General features: G+C 49.1%; 1 protein-coding gene across 5 annotated transcripts in view; it reads right to left on the reverse strand.

Annotated features, from left to right (window-relative positions):
* AGRN (agrin) overlaps positions 1-12,434 on the reverse strand; it is a 172,498-nt gene extending 160,064 nt beyond the window's left edge. For 2 of the 5 annotated variants that reach the window (XM_059716564.1, XM_059716563.1), the window contains exons 1-2: positions 12,051-12,434; positions 1,353-1,614 (exon numbers count right to left, since the gene is read on the reverse strand). In XM_059716564.1, coding sequence (XP_059572547.1) covers positions 1,353-1,614; positions 12,051-12,248 — 460 coding nt within the window. In that variant the 5' untranslated portion in view covers positions 12,249-12,434. The remainder of the gene's footprint in view (positions 1-1,352; positions 1,615-12,050) is intronic. The other 3 variants (XM_059716565.1, XM_019493889.2, XM_019493892.2) reach the window with 3 other exon arrangements.
* Positions 12,435-17,997: the final 5,563 nt, after the last annotated feature.

Here is a 17,997-nt window from a genome sequence, read left to right on the forward strand (position 1 = left end):
TAGTACTACCAGAAAGGTCAGTACAAAAGACATATAGCACAGTGTACTGTCTTATCCTCCACCTTACTACCCCCCTGCAAAAAACCTCCAGCATGGCAGCGTTGGGCTTGAGAGCCACTCTGCTGCACTAAGCACATCCGCTGCCCCCAGAGCTGGGAACTTGGTTGTTCACCCTGCAGCTGCAGGAAGGGGTTATGCCCTTTCCTCATACACCCAGGACAGAGGAAGGAGCCGAGCTATGTGTTTATTTGTTGGTTGCTGCAGCATCCCTGCATTCCTTCCCCTGTTTACTCATCTGCTCCTTGGACAACATCTGTAGCCGCCAGCTCTCATCAGAGAGGCTCTGGTTCAACGTACTTCCCCATCCATCCACATTAGCATACTCATTAACACAGCGAATGAAGAGCACAGCAAATAGGATTTTCCAGAAGCGAATTTTCAATGTCCTTGGGTAATGGGGGCCAGGGAGCAGAGGGGAGAGAAAGGCTGGGTCTCTGCCATTCCAGCTGCCAAAGACAGACTCAGTTCTGCATCTGGACACCAACGATTGCACTGAAAGTCACACATCCGCTACTTCCACAAGTACTTCCCCTCTGCCGGTCCCTGTAACATCCATGGCAGGAGCGGTATCTCATTTCCCTGACAATGGTACCTAGATTGGCTGGAAGAGTGACACATGCTCTCACCGATAGTCAAACACTGGCTGCCTCCAGTTGGAAAACTTCCCAGGCTTACAGCAAAACCTAGCCCAAGTGCGTGTCCCCTGGGAACCTACAGGTCAAGTTATTACAGTCATTAAGGAGAGTAGGTGCTCGTCTAGCATAAGGGCTTACCAGGAAAACACAGGAATATCCACCACGCTCCCCAAGCCAGCACAGGCAAGCCCTGGAGATGCAGCACACGGGTCCCTCCTCCTCTTCATGAGAAGGACCTGAACCTGAGCATCATCTTCTGAAGATGCATGTGGCAGTGGGATGTAGCACGGTGTATGCCAACTGCAGGACTAGAGAAGAGTCTCAAGACCCTCTACCTGTCCCCATATCCCTCCTGAAGTCTGGTCCTCCTTCAGGAAGAGGAGACGCTGCCTGGATGATGCCTTCTCATTTGGAAGACATGCCCCCTCCACCTTTGAATAGTCAGAGAGTCTCTCTTCTAGTAACAGAGAGCTGTGGCTCTCATACTGTGCCTGCTAATCAGGCTATTGCTGCTAGGCTAAATTTTGCCCTCAGGCCAGTCCCACCCCTGGCTGAGATTAAGAGGTGGCCACAGAGCCAGTGTTAGGCCTCTCACAAGAGAGGCGAGCCGTGCGGACAGACCGAGCGACAGACAGACATGCAAGGCGCCATCCTCACCTTCCACGCAGTGCTCCACCTCCTCCAGGTTGCGCAGGGTAATCCGCATCAGGCTGGAGTTCAGCATCAGCTCATTTCTGTGCGCCGGCCACATGTACTGGGGGGCGGGGTTGACAAAGAAAATCCGGGTGTCCCCTGTCGAGACTTGGTTGTCGCAGATCAAGGGGTCCCCAAAGCCGCCGATCACCACTTTGTTCCCACCATCCAAGAGGATTTCATGAGTCACGATATCTTTGCCTTTGAGGTACCTCCAGACTCTGACCTGAAGAGAAAGGAGGCCCGTGTGTGAGAACCCGACCAGCCAGGCTCAGAGCCCACCGCCCCTTCTCCCCGGCAGCCTGAGACCTAGTTAATCATTGTCAAGTCTGTCAAAAATGCTCCGCAAGGGGGAGAGTAACCAGGGCTTGTGAAAACCTCCAGGGGAGCTAATTTTGTTAACTAGACAATAAGACGCATATGTGGGATTGACTGAAGGCAGGCATTGTCCTCTGCCCAAAATAAACCCATCTCCCTCTCTCCTTTGCTAGTTGTAGCACCCGATCACATCCACCCTGAGCAAAAGGGGACCAGCAAGGTTGATTTTGAGTCAATTCGACTCTCTCTTGGCCCAAGAGAGCCGTACAAGTACAAAGTGTCCAGCACCCCCCACCCATTCACATGGCATTCGCTAAGACTGATACACGTGGAACCGAATCTCAGCCACAACGTTCAGGATCGCTTCTAAGGAAAGATCTGCAATGGAAAAAGGCAGTCTAGTATGAGCAATGTGGGTGGGTTCCTGGGATATTTGCTGTTTCAATACACTCGTTTCATTTAGCAGGAGGCTGCAAGCAAAACAAATAAGCAGGAAAGGCAGAAGAATAGCTCCAGATAAGCCACCACTTCTCAGAAAACACTTGAGGGTTGTGGAGAGACAATGCCTTTGTAGGAAAAAGCTGGGGAGCAGGAGATAAAAGGAGAGTGACTCAAAAAGGGATCCTCTCATATGAGGAAACGGGATGTGTAAATGTTTAGAGAACTCCGGACGGAGACAGGCACCAAATGGGGAGTCTGAAGAAGTCAGGACTTGCCTGGGGTGCAGCCGAGGGATGGCAAGACTCTCTCAAGTACAGCTTTGCATTTAGGCCTTTCTAAAAGCATCTCTTCAAATGCTATTGCCTAATAAAAAATAAAAAAAAGCAGCAACACAACACTTTGGTTTCACAAAGGGTCTCTCCCTATGTAGCCGGTCGCACGTTCCCAAAATGAAGAACCAAATCCTGTCAGACTGATGGAGTGAGTGCAGTTGATGCCCAGGGAGATGTAACAAAGTGCCTGAGCTAACCGTGAAAGCAGGGCAGAATCCAAGCTCCTGGCAAGCAAAGGCATCAAGCCCAACCCCTGACAGATGCACTTTAATTTGGAAGAGGAGAGAGGAGCAGCCAGGCCCTTTGGGGTTACTGTTATCTAGGCTGCAAGCTTCTCTAGGGTGGCACCTGGCTTTTTTGCCTTACACGCCCACCAGCTGTACCACATGCAACAGCATCTGAGCCACGGTTAAACCCACCTGGGCAGACATGACTTTGTAGTACCCTAAGGGGAACAGGTGGGATGGGGGAAGGGGCAAAGAAATCCCATCTCCCACTCCCTGATGCAACACAGCCATCTAAAGTTATATGCATGTGTTGCTCTTGTCACAGCAGGATGCATCAGAACCCATAAGAACATACCCAGTGCCAAAATGACTCGGACCGGTGGTCTCTCTCTCTCCGTGTCCTGTCTCCAACAGTGGCACAAATGGATGCTATACAGGGAGAGCATCAAACCAGGTACCTCTAGAGTGATCTAGCTATTCAATACCTTCCCTGGCATCTACCATGTATTGGGTTAGAGATGCCAGAAGAAGCATCTCCAACCATTCTGGTCGATAGCCATTAATAGCTCTATCATCCATGAATTTATCGGGTCCTTTTTATTCTCTCTCTCTCTCTTTTTTTGCACCTGGCTCTGCTGTCTGCCTCCACCACCTCCTGTGGCAATGAATTCCACAAATTAAATACAGCTTGTCTAAACAAGGACTTTCCCTTGTTAGTTTTAAACGGATCACATGCTAAGTGCTAGTGTTCTGGGACTCGGTGAACAACAATTCCCTGTTCATTTGGTCCATACCCACATAAGACTATAACTTCTCAGAGGGCAAATCAGCCTCATACGATCCTAGTTAAAAAGGCCTGACTGGCACCAAACTTATGGCTCACAAACAGCTGACTAGAAGTTGAAGTGTCTTTCCCTTCAGTGGACAGAAACTGGGCTACTTAGGAGAGTTGCATCTGCAACAGCAGCAACAGCAAAAACCGGATGGTTAGGCTGTCGATGGCTCCATTCAGACAGCTGTGGCTTCATGGTTACTTACTGCATCAGGCTACAGTTCAGGTTTCTGAAAGGCTGGGCTTCACCCAGTATCACTGGGAGCTTTGTATCCCAACATGCCTTTCCAGCATTTCAATGGCTAGCTTTGCCAGTGGGAGCCTCGCTCAGGCAAGGAGCTTTGTACGCAGCCAGATGAAGCTGGCAGAGTGATAGACGGCAGCATCAGTCACTTCTGCCCTGGCCGTGCCCATGACTAATAACGGGATTGTAGCTCACAGCAGAAGCTGATATACTTGACTGGACACTTTGGGGAAAACCATATCCATGGCTGTCTGCTTTCTGCCCTTCCGTGTGCACTAGATATGCATGCAGGGAAAACTAACTTAATCTCTAGGACTGTCAGGCCCTAAGCAGTGCCATGGAGGTGCCAGGCTCCAGCCGGCGAATTTCTGCAGGAGATTTTGTCCATTGCACAAGCCGGTACTTTGTTGCATGGACTTGGAAGAAACATTAAAGCCAGCAAAACCCCCAGCCCGGGACCTTGACCAGCTGGGGAGGCACTCTCAGTGCTCCAGAGGAAGGGGAGCCGTGAAGCAGGAGCCCTGAGAGCATGGGCAGAAGAGAGCTGCAGGCCGGGGAAAAATGAATCTTCGAGGCTCTGACGAGATGATGATGCTGGGTCAGGGAGAGAGAGAGAAAAGATGATGTTCTATTTAAAGCTAGGAAAAGCAGTTGTTTGGTCAGTACCCATCCCTGTAAATTATTAGGGGCTGTCTTCTCGCACTAGCAGCGCTGGCCAGAATGTTTGGAGCATTTGGCAGTAAAACCCAGCTCCCCTCAATCATCCAACTCCTCCGAAGAAAAACACAATGTCTGACCACAGTAAGCAGGTTTCTCTCCCAACTTGAGGGCAAAATTTCACAGGCTCTTCTGGATCAGAGAGAAGCCAGCTGCTGACACATCCCCCCCCAACCCAGAGAGGAAGCCAAAGGAACATAGCAGATCTGTAAGTTAGGAGCCAAATGTATCCCCCCATGTCCTGCTCCCTCCTGTTTGAAACTGCTCCCAACCAGGTACAGAGGAGCAAAGGGAAGAGGCAGTTCATAATGCCAATGATCTTCCAGGCACCAGGGCGCTGCAAGCAGGTTTCCTGACCCCTCTCCAGTGAGTTATGGGATCCCCTTGCAACTATTTATTGTCTTGCAAAGAAAATTGCTCTGGAAGAAGAGGGAGCTGGCAGGAGGCAGGGAGCTGGGTCTGCCCAACTTACAAATAATAAGAACAGTTCATCAAAAGAGCTGCTCAAGGCTTCTGGCTTGGAAAGAGGGCAGCTTGCTAGCGAGCATGTTGATTGAGGCGCACGGGTGTTAGCAAGACTCGAAACACCCTCTGCCTGATCCCTCCAGCCTTCTCGCTGTGCTCACGGGGGCATTTCTGATCCAGCTCTCAGCTCCCTGTTCTCTCTCCCGCGCCAGCCACGGAGGGGTCAGTCACCCACCCGCCTTCTGTGGCTGTCCTTACTTCCTTTGGGAACTCGGAGCAAGCGCTAGGACTCGCTGCAGCAAGGCAAGGTGGGGAGGGACTGCCTGCAGATAAGGAGGTGCTGGAAGCCACCCTCTGCCATGAGGTGGTGGGTAGAGGGGAGGGCTATACCCAGCTGTACCCAGCCACACACATGCTGAGACTGTTTACCTAGGAGTCTCAACATTCTTTAAGCTTGGGTATCACACCCATTTTGCAGATGGAAAAACTGAGGCATTCGGAATACTTCACAGTCCCATGCTCTAAGCAACAGAGCAGGCCACTAGAAGGCCTGAAAGAGGAAATTACAACTTCCACGCTGGGACACGTACCTGCTCCCATGCAGTTTGGAGAGAAGCCCTGCTGATGGAAATACATTAGCATAGACCTTAATAGTCCCCTGTGGAGAAAGCCTCTGCTACTCAAGGGTCAGAGCACTCCGTACTCATGGAGCATCTCAGGGCCATCTCTGCCGCTTCCTACACTGACGGCAACTGAGAACTTACAACCAGCTCTGGACAAGGACCTAGCAAGTACGGTCCGTGCATCCCAATCTCTGGCAGGAGTGATTGGCTGCCCTGTCTCTGCCTCCCTGGGCCAAGATTTGGTTTGGGTGGGACACAACAGCTAGCAGAAGCTGAAAGCCAAAGGAGAGAGGGAGAAAAAGATCTGAAATCATTTTATTTGAAGTGCCTGAGCCAATGAATAGAGCAGAGTCAAACCAGACATTTCACTGCTGGATTAGCCTGTCTTCCCCTACACCTTCCCTGCAGCACTGGCCACTCTTCGACACCGGATACCCGACTAGACAGAGCAGGGCTCCGATCCAGTCCATCAAGTCCTGTGCTCCTAATAACAAATCATCCTGTACTGTTGTTATGGACATGGGGAATTCCTCTGCAGAGCATCAGTCTGTAGTACACATCTAGATGCTCCTTCAGTCGCCTCCCCCTGTTTGAAGCTAGACACCCCACAAGCGTACAGAGGGTGAGCAGATGCTACAGAATATAGATGAAGGTGGTTAAGCTTTTCCACAATGATGCTCTAGTCCCAAGCTCTCTCTTCCCCGGTTTCCAGGTTCTCCCAGCTTGCAGGGAATCGAATACCACTCCTGCCAATGTTAACTGATGCCACAGAAAGCAAACACAGCTATGCCTCCTCCTCCTCCAACCTGCTGCGAGGCTGCAGTCGCACCGTGCGATGAAAGGTGGTGGGTTGGGAAAGAAAGTGCTTCGAAGCAATCTGCTCTGCCTGATGCAGTCCTAGTAGCAGCCGGCTTCAAAAGCCAACCGCTGGGCTGTACGCAGCCCTGCCCCTCTGAGCGCTTGAGAAAGAGAAATGGCAATCAGCCAGCGAGCAGAGAGTGAAGAAGGAGGACCGTAAAAGGCAGCTCCTCTCTTCTGATCTGCGAGGAATCCTTGCATTCACCCCAAGGGACAGCTGTCCTCCCGCCACCTTAGGAGGAAGTTCTGGGCCATGGGTGACCCAGCAGCTCAAGGGAGGGTCGGGATGCAGTTTGCTTCTTGCATGGGATTAGACTGAAACGGGGTTCCCTGACAGCCTCTTAAACTCACTACCATTCATCAAACACAATTAAGGAGGCTTCTCTGGCAACTCCCTGGCTATCCCCGAAAACCAAGGCAGGGGAGAAAAAAAATTAGGGTACAGATAACGAGACATTCACATCCCAGCAAGTCGCCTCTTTGCAATGAATATTGGGAGAGAAATAGTGTTTTATGGGGTTCCCTATGACTGAAGAGGATTGGAAAAGGAGACAGCTTTTTTTGGAGAGAAGCTTTGCAAGAATGTATTTAAAGTGAAATGCAAATGAGAGAGAGATTTCCCCAAAACCATGGAAATCCTCCCTTAAATAGGAAAATAAAATGAGCTCCGCCAATGGGAACAGCCTAGGCTTAAGTGCGATTAGAGAGATTTCCATGCAAGCAAGTGCCAGGAGTGGCCCGATCCAAAAAGAACCAGGGTGGCAGGGGAAGTGGCTCAGGAATGGGGCTTCCTACTCTGGGAGCGAGCTGGAGCAGGCAGAAGCAGGGCCTTGAAAACAAATCCCTGTTCAGACAGCCCAGAGCAGGAGTCCACAATGCTCTCCATTCCCGATCACTATTTACCGGCGGCTCTCAACTCCGTTAGCAAAGCGCTTTGCCTCCGTTCCCTTGACTCATCCACAGCCTAATCCAGACCTCCGCAGGCAAAGCCCTGCTGCATCCCAATAATGAATCCTAGTGGTAGCCCAGGACCCGTGTCTTCCCTAAAGGGCCTGACCCCTACTAAGCTTGTACTACAAGCTCCGTTCAACACAGAGATCAGGTCAGACTAGGATGTGAGACTAAAACTAATTCCAGAAATTAGGAGACGGAAGAAGAACGCCAAGACATGGGCTCTAGAGGAAGCATCCTAGCTCCCAGGTCGTGACCATGAGCAGAGCGTGGAGGGAAGATCTAGATCTAAAATCCTTCCCTCTGGAGAAAGGAAAGATTAGCAGGTCTCGGTGCTAATGTCAGCGTTGTGCCTGGGTCTGTTCTTTCTTAATGGTTAATCTGTTCAAAAAGTAAATTTGTGGCCAGTAGTCATTCGTGGATGTTTATCTAACATTAACTTCTGTTTCTTCTATCAGTTGTAACATGTTTATCTTTGTATACCGAGAGTTTCATGTTTGAGGATTAGAGATTAACCAGGGAAGAATGATACACTAACACAGAAACCACAAGAATCTTCCATGGATATTGGATATCCGTGTGCCTCTTCTTTACAGACCACCAGTACCAGTCTTGTTCACTGGTTTGGGGGGAGGTGTTTAAGGTAACTCACAACACATACTTAGTCCTTACAGCTTCCTGCTGAGATAAGTAAATATTGTGGATTAAGTAGCTATGGTATTTGGAAGTAACCCCAGGGCTTAAGAAACAGTTACCAGAATTTATAATACAGCAAGGAAGCGAGGAGGTGTTTTCTTGGGCACTAGCCAGCCAAATCACTTCTTCATCCGTGCACATCAAGGGATTCAAACCAACAAGGGTTTGCAGCGTGGCAGCTAGAGCCAAGTCTGGCCAGCCACACTTCGCAGACCAATTCCAAAAGGCCTATTCTGGAAGACCCCGGTGTGATCAAGCAATTCTGCTGCAATGCAATCGCTTGCACATTTCACATGTCTGAAAAATTTTAAAATCCGGATGAAAATGCAAGCCAAGTAGCATGCACTTGTCACAACTCAAGTCCCCCCAAATCAGGAGAGATTTTCTTAATTCTGAGTGATATTTGGTCTTGTTCCACCTGGCTTTTTGGCTTTGGGGTACATTCAGATCCCATTTTCAAGCTCTCCTCTGTGACCATGAGGGCAAGAGACTTACTCGGAAGAAACAAGAGCTTTCTGGTATCATCAGATGATATCTGGAGCTGGGGCAGCAAGACTGCAGTACAATAAAAATGCTGGAGTTGGCATTGCTGCCAAACCGGCCTTTCCACTGAAGAGACGAGACTGAGGTTTCTCTAACTTTCATTTTGTTTTACGGAAATTAGGGGCTGGCTGAAAATGCACTTGGTTGTACAATGGGATCCATCCGGTCTGGGGGGGGGGGGGGGGTTAGCGAGTGCTGAGATACAAATCAATAGCCAATGCCAGCAAAACTAAACAACTCATAACATTCAGCGCAAACTGTATCCACCTACTGTCCTGGCCAGAGTGACATCTGGACCATGCCCCCCCATTTCATTCTTCCCATACATGCTCTTGTTCCTTCCCAGCAGAGAGGAGAGCATTTCATGGTGGCTTCTAGACCTAAAACCCATGCCCGAGAGAGCACTCTGCTCCCCAGTGCCACCAATCCTGTCCAGTTCATTTCTAAACAGATGCTGGTCACCTGTAGCACACCCCTTCCAGACAAGGGCAGCAGACTAGGTGGGCTTCTGGATGCTCCAAAATAAGTGCCAATAAAGCGCTTCTTCCTCACATTAGAGTTCTGCTAATAAGCAGTGGAGCCAAAACCTGGAATTTATTCCCGATTTAGAAAGCAGCTAATTGTAAATTTGGAGGGGGACATTTTGGAAAGTGGTTCCTTAAAATAGCAATTCCCTGTCCCACCCTCCCTGAATGCCAAAAGTGGGGTCTGGGAATCCTGCTACGGCAGCAACAAGTCTTGGCACTTGGATCACCAGCGCTGCCCACCCCAGTTTACTGTGGATGCTGCCACTTGCCGCAGGCCCCTAGTGGTTCCCAACCACGGTCTGGTTTTTCGTACAGTGTGCAGGATGCCCTAGACTCTTTACAGACAGAGTCACCCTCAACTGGTCTGGACATCCTGTAATTTATGGGATTGGGGGTGAAGCTCTGTGGGGGTAACAGGGCACAGGTGAATGAGAAGCAAGCAGCACTGGCTGGGTAGGAAGGAGGTCTTTGGCTGGTAGATCAGTCCAGCCAGGTTGGGAGATTGCTCGGGATAAGAGCCCTCCTCCTTGCACACCCCATCCTTCCAGGCCCTGCTCCTAGCCTTTCACATCCAACTGCCTGGATCCCTGTACTGTTAAATCTTCTGGTTTCTCTTCAGATTGCATAAATCTTTCGCCTTTTACTGTTAAATCCTAAAAGCAGCAGGGCTAAAGGGGCCCCCAGGACATCATTTAGTCCAACCCTCTGCTCCGGGCAGGATCAGCCCAACCTAAACCGTCCTAGACAAGTGACAAGCGGATGGGATGCCAGACCCCATTAGGTCCATTTCACTAGTTAATTCCAATGAGGTGCTTCAATACTTTCCATGATAAAAACGTCCTTTTAAACTACTCTCCCATCTTGGTAACCCCGTCCCCCAACCTCGGAAATAAAAGGGAGCAGGAGTCCCTTCCCGGAAAGAGTTAAGCCTCGCAGCACAGTTGCTGACAACCACGCAGGGATGGCGGTTCAGGTTGTTCAGTACTTTGCTGTCTCTTGGCTTTAAAAAAAACCCCACCATAGCCAGCGGCAAGATTCCTAGTTAAACAATAGCCCAGCTCCAAGGAACTGGAGATGCTTTGAAAGTAAACCTGAAGATGAGCCTGCTGCAGCCCCAGCACCTACAGCAGCTCGGGTCTGAGCCATGCAGAAGGAAAGTTGAGAGTTGCCTCCTACATGAAAGGGAGGAGAGAAGGGGAGGGAAATCCCTTCAGATGTGGGGCTCAACCATTTTTCTTGCAGTCTAAAAATATATAATTACACGCCGCAGCCGCAGTTTAGGGAATAAAAAACACATGTCCCTGCACGAGAAGAAACTTGTCCGGGTTGAAAGTTTTGCTGCAGCTCGTACAAAAATAAATAGTGAGCGAGGAGTTCCCAGCTTCACTTTCCAGGGACCAAGATCATAGGGAAGGGGGGAATTATTTTTTTTTCTTCTTCCCTTTTGCTGTTTTTGGATCAGTGGGATGTTGAGCAGGTTTATGGCTGTGTCAGTGCACTTGTTACAGGCTGGGAGAGGGGAAAGGGGGTGTTGGGAACTGCTGGGGCCTGACAGGATCCACCCACCCCTAGCAATCCAGCCTGGGGTCAGCGCACTATGAGAGTTACACTTAGATTTGCACACACACACTGACACATGCACACCCACACACACTTGCTCTCACATTTTCACAGACTAACACAGATACACACACATACACACTTGCATGAATACTCACACGTGCACATTCACATGGATACTCACACACATACATGCAGACTCATACACACATTCACTTGCTCACACACACACTCAGGCTAACACAGATTCACACTGACATGCATACTCACATATGCACATAGACTCACATGGATACTGACACACAGAAACACACATGCAGACTCATACTCACACTCGCTCACACTCATACACTCAGGCTAACACAGATTCACACTAACATGCATACTCACACATGCACATAGACTCATGGATACTCACACACGCGCAGACTCATACTCACTTGCTCACACACACTCAGGCTAACAGATTCACACTGACATTCATACTCACACATGCACATAGACTCATGGATACTCACACACACACGCAGACTCATATTCATACTCACTTGCTCACACACACACTCAGGCTAACAGATTCACACTGACATGCATACTCACACGTGCACATAGACTCACATGGATACACACACACATGAAGACTGATACTTGCTCACATACACACTCAGGCTAACAGATTCACACTAAAATGCACACTCACACATGCACATAGACTCACATGGATACTCACACACACACACACAACTAACACACTCAGATTCACACTGACATACGCACACATGAATAGACTCCAGCGGATACTCATGCACACACACACACACACACACACAGACTAACACACTCAGATTCACACTGACATACACACACATGAATAGACTCCAGCGGATACTCATGCACACACACACACACATAAACACACTCAGATTCACACTGACACGCACATACACATGCAAACTCCAGTGGATACTCATGCACACACATGTTCACACAGCCACACACAGACCAACACACTCAGATTCATGCTGACACATCCACACACACCGAGACTCGTGTGGATACACACACTCAGATTCACACCGACACACACAGACACACACTTGCTCACACTCACATACACTCAGACTAACACACTCCGATTCACACCGATACACACACACACACACGTAGACACTCGCACGCGGCGCGGGCAGGGCGGTGCAGGAGCCGGCGCCCCGCGCTGCCCGGCAGCCTGGACGGAGCGAACAAAGCCCGGCGGGGCCGGGCCGGGCCGGGGAAGGACCCGGCCGAGAAAGTTTGCAGCGAGCGGCGCGGGCGCGGGCCGCGCTCACCTTGCACGAGTAGGTGTGGTGCACGGGGTCCACGTTGACGATCTCCTCCACCGTGCCCGTGAGCACCACGTTGGCCTCCTCCTCCCGCCGCTCCAGCTCCCGCTCGGGGCAGCCGCCGGCCCCCAGCGCCAGCCCCAGCCCGAGCCCCAGCGCCAGCAGCAGCAGCGGCAGCGGCAGCGGCAGCGGCGCGGCCCCCATGGCGCGATCAGCCCCCGCGGATGCGCTGCCCCGGAGCGGCGCGGCGCCAACAAAGCCGGGCTCGCATGGAGGAGCCCCGCGCGCCCGCTCCGGCTCCGGCTCCGGCTCCGGCTCCTTCCAGCCGGCGCCGAGTGCGGGAGGCCGGCGCTGCCCGCGAGCTGAGTGGCTGCTAAGAGGAGGCGGGGGCTGGGGAGGGAAGCCCGGCCCGGCCCGGCCCGGCCCGCAGGGACCGCCCCGCGCCGCCCGCCCGCAGCCCCGACGTGCTCCGACTGCTCAAGGTGCGGCCGCCGAGCCGGGCAGCGTGCGCACACACATGCACACGCGCCCGCGTGCACACGGGCACTGGCAAGCAGGCACACACACACAGGCCCTCGCATGCAGATGCGCTCACAGGCTCACGCACATGCACACAGACGCGGGCAAACATGCAAAGGCATACATACATACATGGGGACTTCTTACCGTCTTGTACCAGCTACACTTTTCCCAGAGCCTGACCAAGGGACTGGGAACCCGAAAGCTTGCAGAAAAGGGCAATTTTCTTGCCATTTTCCAGTTGGTTTGATAAACGGTATCGTTTTGGAACCAAGAGTTTCTAGTTTTTTGTATGTCTTTTTGTCTCAGACCAACAGGGCAACCAAGTACCCCCCCTACATACACACTCACACATGCAGATGCGCTCACAGACTCGCACGTATGCACACAGATGCTGGCACACATTCAAATGCATACAGACTCACACATACAGATCCGCTCACAGCCTCTCACACACATGCACACAGACACGGATAAGCAGACACACACAAGCGCTCACACGTTCAAATTCATACATACACACACATATACTCACATGCTCAAAAACACACACTCACACTCATACACACACATGCATGCTAACAAGCACATGCACAGGCTCATACACATATGCTTATACACTCACAGACTCTCATACACACATGCACACAGACACTGACAAACATACACACAAGCATTCATATGTACAAATGCATACATACACACATACACTCACATACTCAGAAACACACATGCTCACAAGCACATGCACACGTGCATATACACTCACAGACACACACACAGGCACTGACAAACATGCACTCACACATTCAAACACATACATATACACACACATGCATATACACTCAGACACGCACACTTGCACACATACACTGAGAAGCATACACATGCACTCACACATTCAAACACATACATACACACTCACATACTCAGAAACACACACACTCATAAACACACATATACTCACACATACCCATACACTCACACACTCATGCACACATATGCTTACAAGCATACACATACACACATGCATGCACTCACACATTCAAATGCACACATACATGCATTTATACACACTCACAAACAGGACACATATGCACACACACATGCACTCACATACAAATGTACACAAACACACACTCACACACACTCACAAACATACACATACACACAAGCACTCACACATTCAAATGCACACATTTGCACTCACATACAAATGCACACACATACACATGTGTGCACGCATACACTCATAAACACAAATACACATACATGCTCACATGTACACATATAGTCACAAACACCCATGCTCACAAACGTGAAGTAACAAAATTTAGCCATATTTCCATATTTTTTCTGGGAGAATAAGAGCTGTGGCTCTTCACACATCTACAAAGCTCCTTTTCATCAGCCACTTGCCCAAAGCCTCCTCATTATCATGATAATCCCGGGTCTTCTGGCCCTTGGGTGACATCCTTAGGACCATTTTGCAGCTGGGACACTGAGGCTGGCAAGCTTAAACAGCAGGATTTTCAGAGCTGCTGCAGAAGCTCTGGCAAGAAAGCCACAAGTACAGAGGCCATCCGTGCCCTACAAGACAGTCGTGTAGCAAAGAGCATCCCCCAGGGCTCCCAAGTCCTGCTCTGGGGCTCTGAACATGGGAAAGGCCACCTCTGCTGGAGCAGCTTGTCTCTGCCATGGGGTGTCCTGACCTCCTGCCCCTGCTCTCTCTAGTGATTGGATGGCAATTTCTCCAGATGTCATTTGCAATTATTGCAAATATAAAATGAAAAGTTAAGTGCTGCCAGGGGAGGGATATTGTTTCTTGCCTCCATAAATTAGCTATCCCCAGGGGACGTTTTACAAGGGTATTTTACTTCTCTGCCTCTAAACAAGTCATGTTTGTGACCTCAGCGGGTGAATTATTGAGCGCTGGGTGGATGCGTAACCAAGCCAGTGGGGAAGGAGGGTTCTCCGACTCTGATGTGCCCCGTTCCTTTCATTTCAGCAGCCTGACGTGTTAAAAAATCCTGTTTTGAAAACATGCTGATACCCCTTCCTCCAACTGCACTGATGTTACTTGCCTCCTCATTGCCATGCCTTGGATTCCTTTTAGTTTCCTCCTGATTATAAACAGCAATTAACAAAAGATCAAGCCATGTATCTGACAACCTTTAAAAAAAACACCCTGAAATTAGAAGTAAACTAATAATGCTTAAAACCCAAGCACAGCTTTTACTGGGAGAAGGGAAAAGTACTCAGTTGTCCATCATTTTTTTGCCATCCACCTGATTTTGCATGGAAAAGTGCTCAGCTACTACACCGATGGACAGTAATCACACCCAAAAGTAGGTGTTATTCTCATCCCAGGTTCAGATCTGGGTTCCTTTATTTCCCAACTGCAGTTTGGGGAAGAATTAAGTGGAAAAAAAGAATCCACTTTCAGTCCTTATTTAGGAACACACACAAGGCCAAGTTCTCCAAAGAGCTCATCTCCAGGTAGGACAGAAGGATGGTTGCTGCATCCAGCAGTTCCTGTTGTGACGCACGCAGCATGAGTTTCGGATACGCAGTGTGCTCAGCTCTTTAGAAAGCCAGGCTCAAAGTGTAGGTGCTGAGCCCCTGTGAAATACCAGGCCATTCTGTTTCCCACTATTCTGCTGACGGGGTCTGGGTTTGGCAACGAACCCCCTGCCGCTCAGTGGACATCAGAAATTTGGTACGTTGGAAGAGGGGGGCTCTCAAAGGATGCTAAGCTCCACACTTCCATCCAGCCCCCACAAAGGGGCTTCTTGTGAATTCTGTGGCTGGTTTATTTGTTTTATCATCATCATCATAAAAACTAATAATATTCATCCCCCATGAATCAGTTTATATCTTCAAAGCACTCGGCAAACACGGAGAGCCTGAAAAGTAGGTCCTAATTAAGAAATTCATCACTTCGCCCTAGCTGAGGCAACAGGAATGGCTCACTTGGGCCCAAGAAAACTCTGCTTCATGCTTATGAGGCACACATCAGCTTGGACCTGATATAAAGTTTTGCCTCCACTGGCATTGCAGGAGCCCAACCCCTCCCCACACCCTTAAGTCCATCATAATTAAACGTACTGAAGCTCGACGGCTCAGCAGTTTTACAGAAAGAAGCCCCTGCACCAGAAACACGTAGCCTTCTTGTGCTTATTTAGCCGTGACTGGGAGTCCTCAATCCTAAATGTCAGGACTTTCGTTCTACGTGTTTGGAGCTTTCTCCAGTTCTGTCCCCTTTCCACGTAGCATCTACTGATAGCTCAGAGGTTTCAGAGCAAAGCAACCTCCTCTCCTTGAGCGTAGAGGGAAATGTTGCACTTTAAATAAGGGGCACAAGAGTCACAGTGAAGATGGACTGGGAAGAATTCATGATTAGCCTGGAGCAAAGTGGGACGCCGGTCCTTTAGTCATCGTGATTGTTAGTCAAGGTCTAGCACAAAGGACTCCATTATTCCATTGCTGCTATTATAAACTCAGGCAATCAGCTAAAAATATTTCAAAGCCTGGCAGATTATTTTGTGATTTTAATTATTAATTTTTATTGTATTCTTCGAGTGCTGTGCAGCCATGTATTACGGAAAGGGACTCGACTCAGAGGTGGGAAAAACAGCTGTAACAACAGGCTTTGCACAGTGGAGAAGCGGGATTCTTTCCTCTCTGTTTGCTTTGAATTTACATTTATTATTTCCCTGCTTCCCTCCCCATGCCACCATCTGTTTTCCAGGCTGTGAAGTGGGAATGGGCTTAACCAGTCTTTCTGGCCTTTGGTGTGGTTAGTTTTTTATTTTTTTAAACCTGTGCGGGCAACTTTAGACGGTACCTGATGGAGCAGGTGTTACAAGTGAGTTGGTTTTCATTGATCCTGTTTGCTTATTGGAAGAATAAAGTCAAGCATGCTGCAGTCCAGTGGGCAAGCATCACTGGCTTCTGAGCAGAATTGGCATCACAGACAATGGCTGGCTCCAGAAGAGTCCTGTGCACTTGCAGCTTCTGAGTGAAATCATTACAAACCCTCTGTATCTGTCTGGATCAGGTCCCTGTCTCCACTGGAGATCCACCACTAGCAGAAAACAGCAGTGGGACAAGGAGCCCATGCTCAGTGAATGGAAGGGAATTGCTCCATCATGAAAGCTGATATTAGAAAGTGCCCAGAGAAGGCATCTGAATGGGCATGGCTTTGGCTGAGAACATTTCTAAAGTGTAGCTTGGAGAACGCTAGCAAAATGGGGTCTTAGTCTACAACAAGGGGAATCTCAGGTGCTACCATAGGGCACGTAATAAAGCAGAGTCAGCAAATGATCCTGAACAAAGGCAGACATGAAGCTAACTCTTTTATTATATACCTCGTGCACTTCATCCCAGCATTTAGACAGGTCGTGTACAATCCTAAATCTACAGCTGTCTCTGAGTGGTTTGCCACTTAATTCAAAAGAGTCAAGATTTCACCCCTCTGTTCAATGTCCGTGCATACTGACGGTCAAGAGGCAAAGCCAAGAGCCACCAGTGGGAAAAAGCACCTTTGAGTGTTTTAAAGTATCCTTTAATTAATTACCCTTCAAAAAGGTCAGTAAGTAATACAAGCAAATCAGTTGATCCTTTCAGAGGCTAAGTCCCCCTCTCACATCAGTTTCTTTGTAGCTTCAGGATCCTATCCTACTTTTAAAAGTTGTGTCTTCCTCTAGTTTTAAGTTGTATCTTATCCTAGTTTTAAGTAGCATCTCATCCTAGTTTTAAAAGTTGCCCTGCCCTTCCCTGTTGCTGTGCAAAAGATGCACACAGACAGTGGGGGAAACCAGCAGATGAACTGCTGAAACACTGGGAAATCAGTGAAAGGGAAGGGACTGCATCCCCCCACTGAAAGTTCAAAGTAAGTGAACAGCTTAACTCAAAATGAGATAAACAGGTGATGATCAGCCCTGTCTCTGACAGCCCTCTTCCACTCCAGTCCTGCAAAAACCCTTCAGAGTTGCCAATCCTGAAATTCAAATATCATGTCAGGCCTCTGCAAAATCATAAGACTGGCATAAAAATCATGGGTTTTTTGTTTTTTTTTTAAATAATAAATGTTGCATTTGTGATGTCCAGTTTCTGAGGCTCGATGCTGTCCCTGGGTTGCCTGTCCAAGATTTTCTCTGCGAGAGGGCTAGCGGCTCATTTCAAAAGATAGTCAAGTTATGATTCATGCTGTCATAAGAGCTGAAGCTTGAAGAAATACAACTGACCATTAATAAACCGGTGAGAACAGGTTTAACTGAACAGGCCTGGCAAAAATCAATGGGATTTCTCACGTGCTTAAATTAACTATCTGGATAAAGGTTTACAGTAGCAGAGTCTTTACTTTGAGATATAGCTGTTATAAAATTGTAGACAGAGCGGTGATTTTTAATGTCGCTTGAAAATCTTTTTG

The sequence above is a fragment of the Alligator mississippiensis genome, chromosome 13, assembly GCF_030867095.1.
Source record: "Alligator mississippiensis isolate rAllMis1 chromosome 13, rAllMis1, whole genome shotgun sequence".
Taxonomy (NCBI): Eukaryota; Metazoa; Chordata; order Crocodylia; family Alligatoridae; genus Alligator; species Alligator mississippiensis.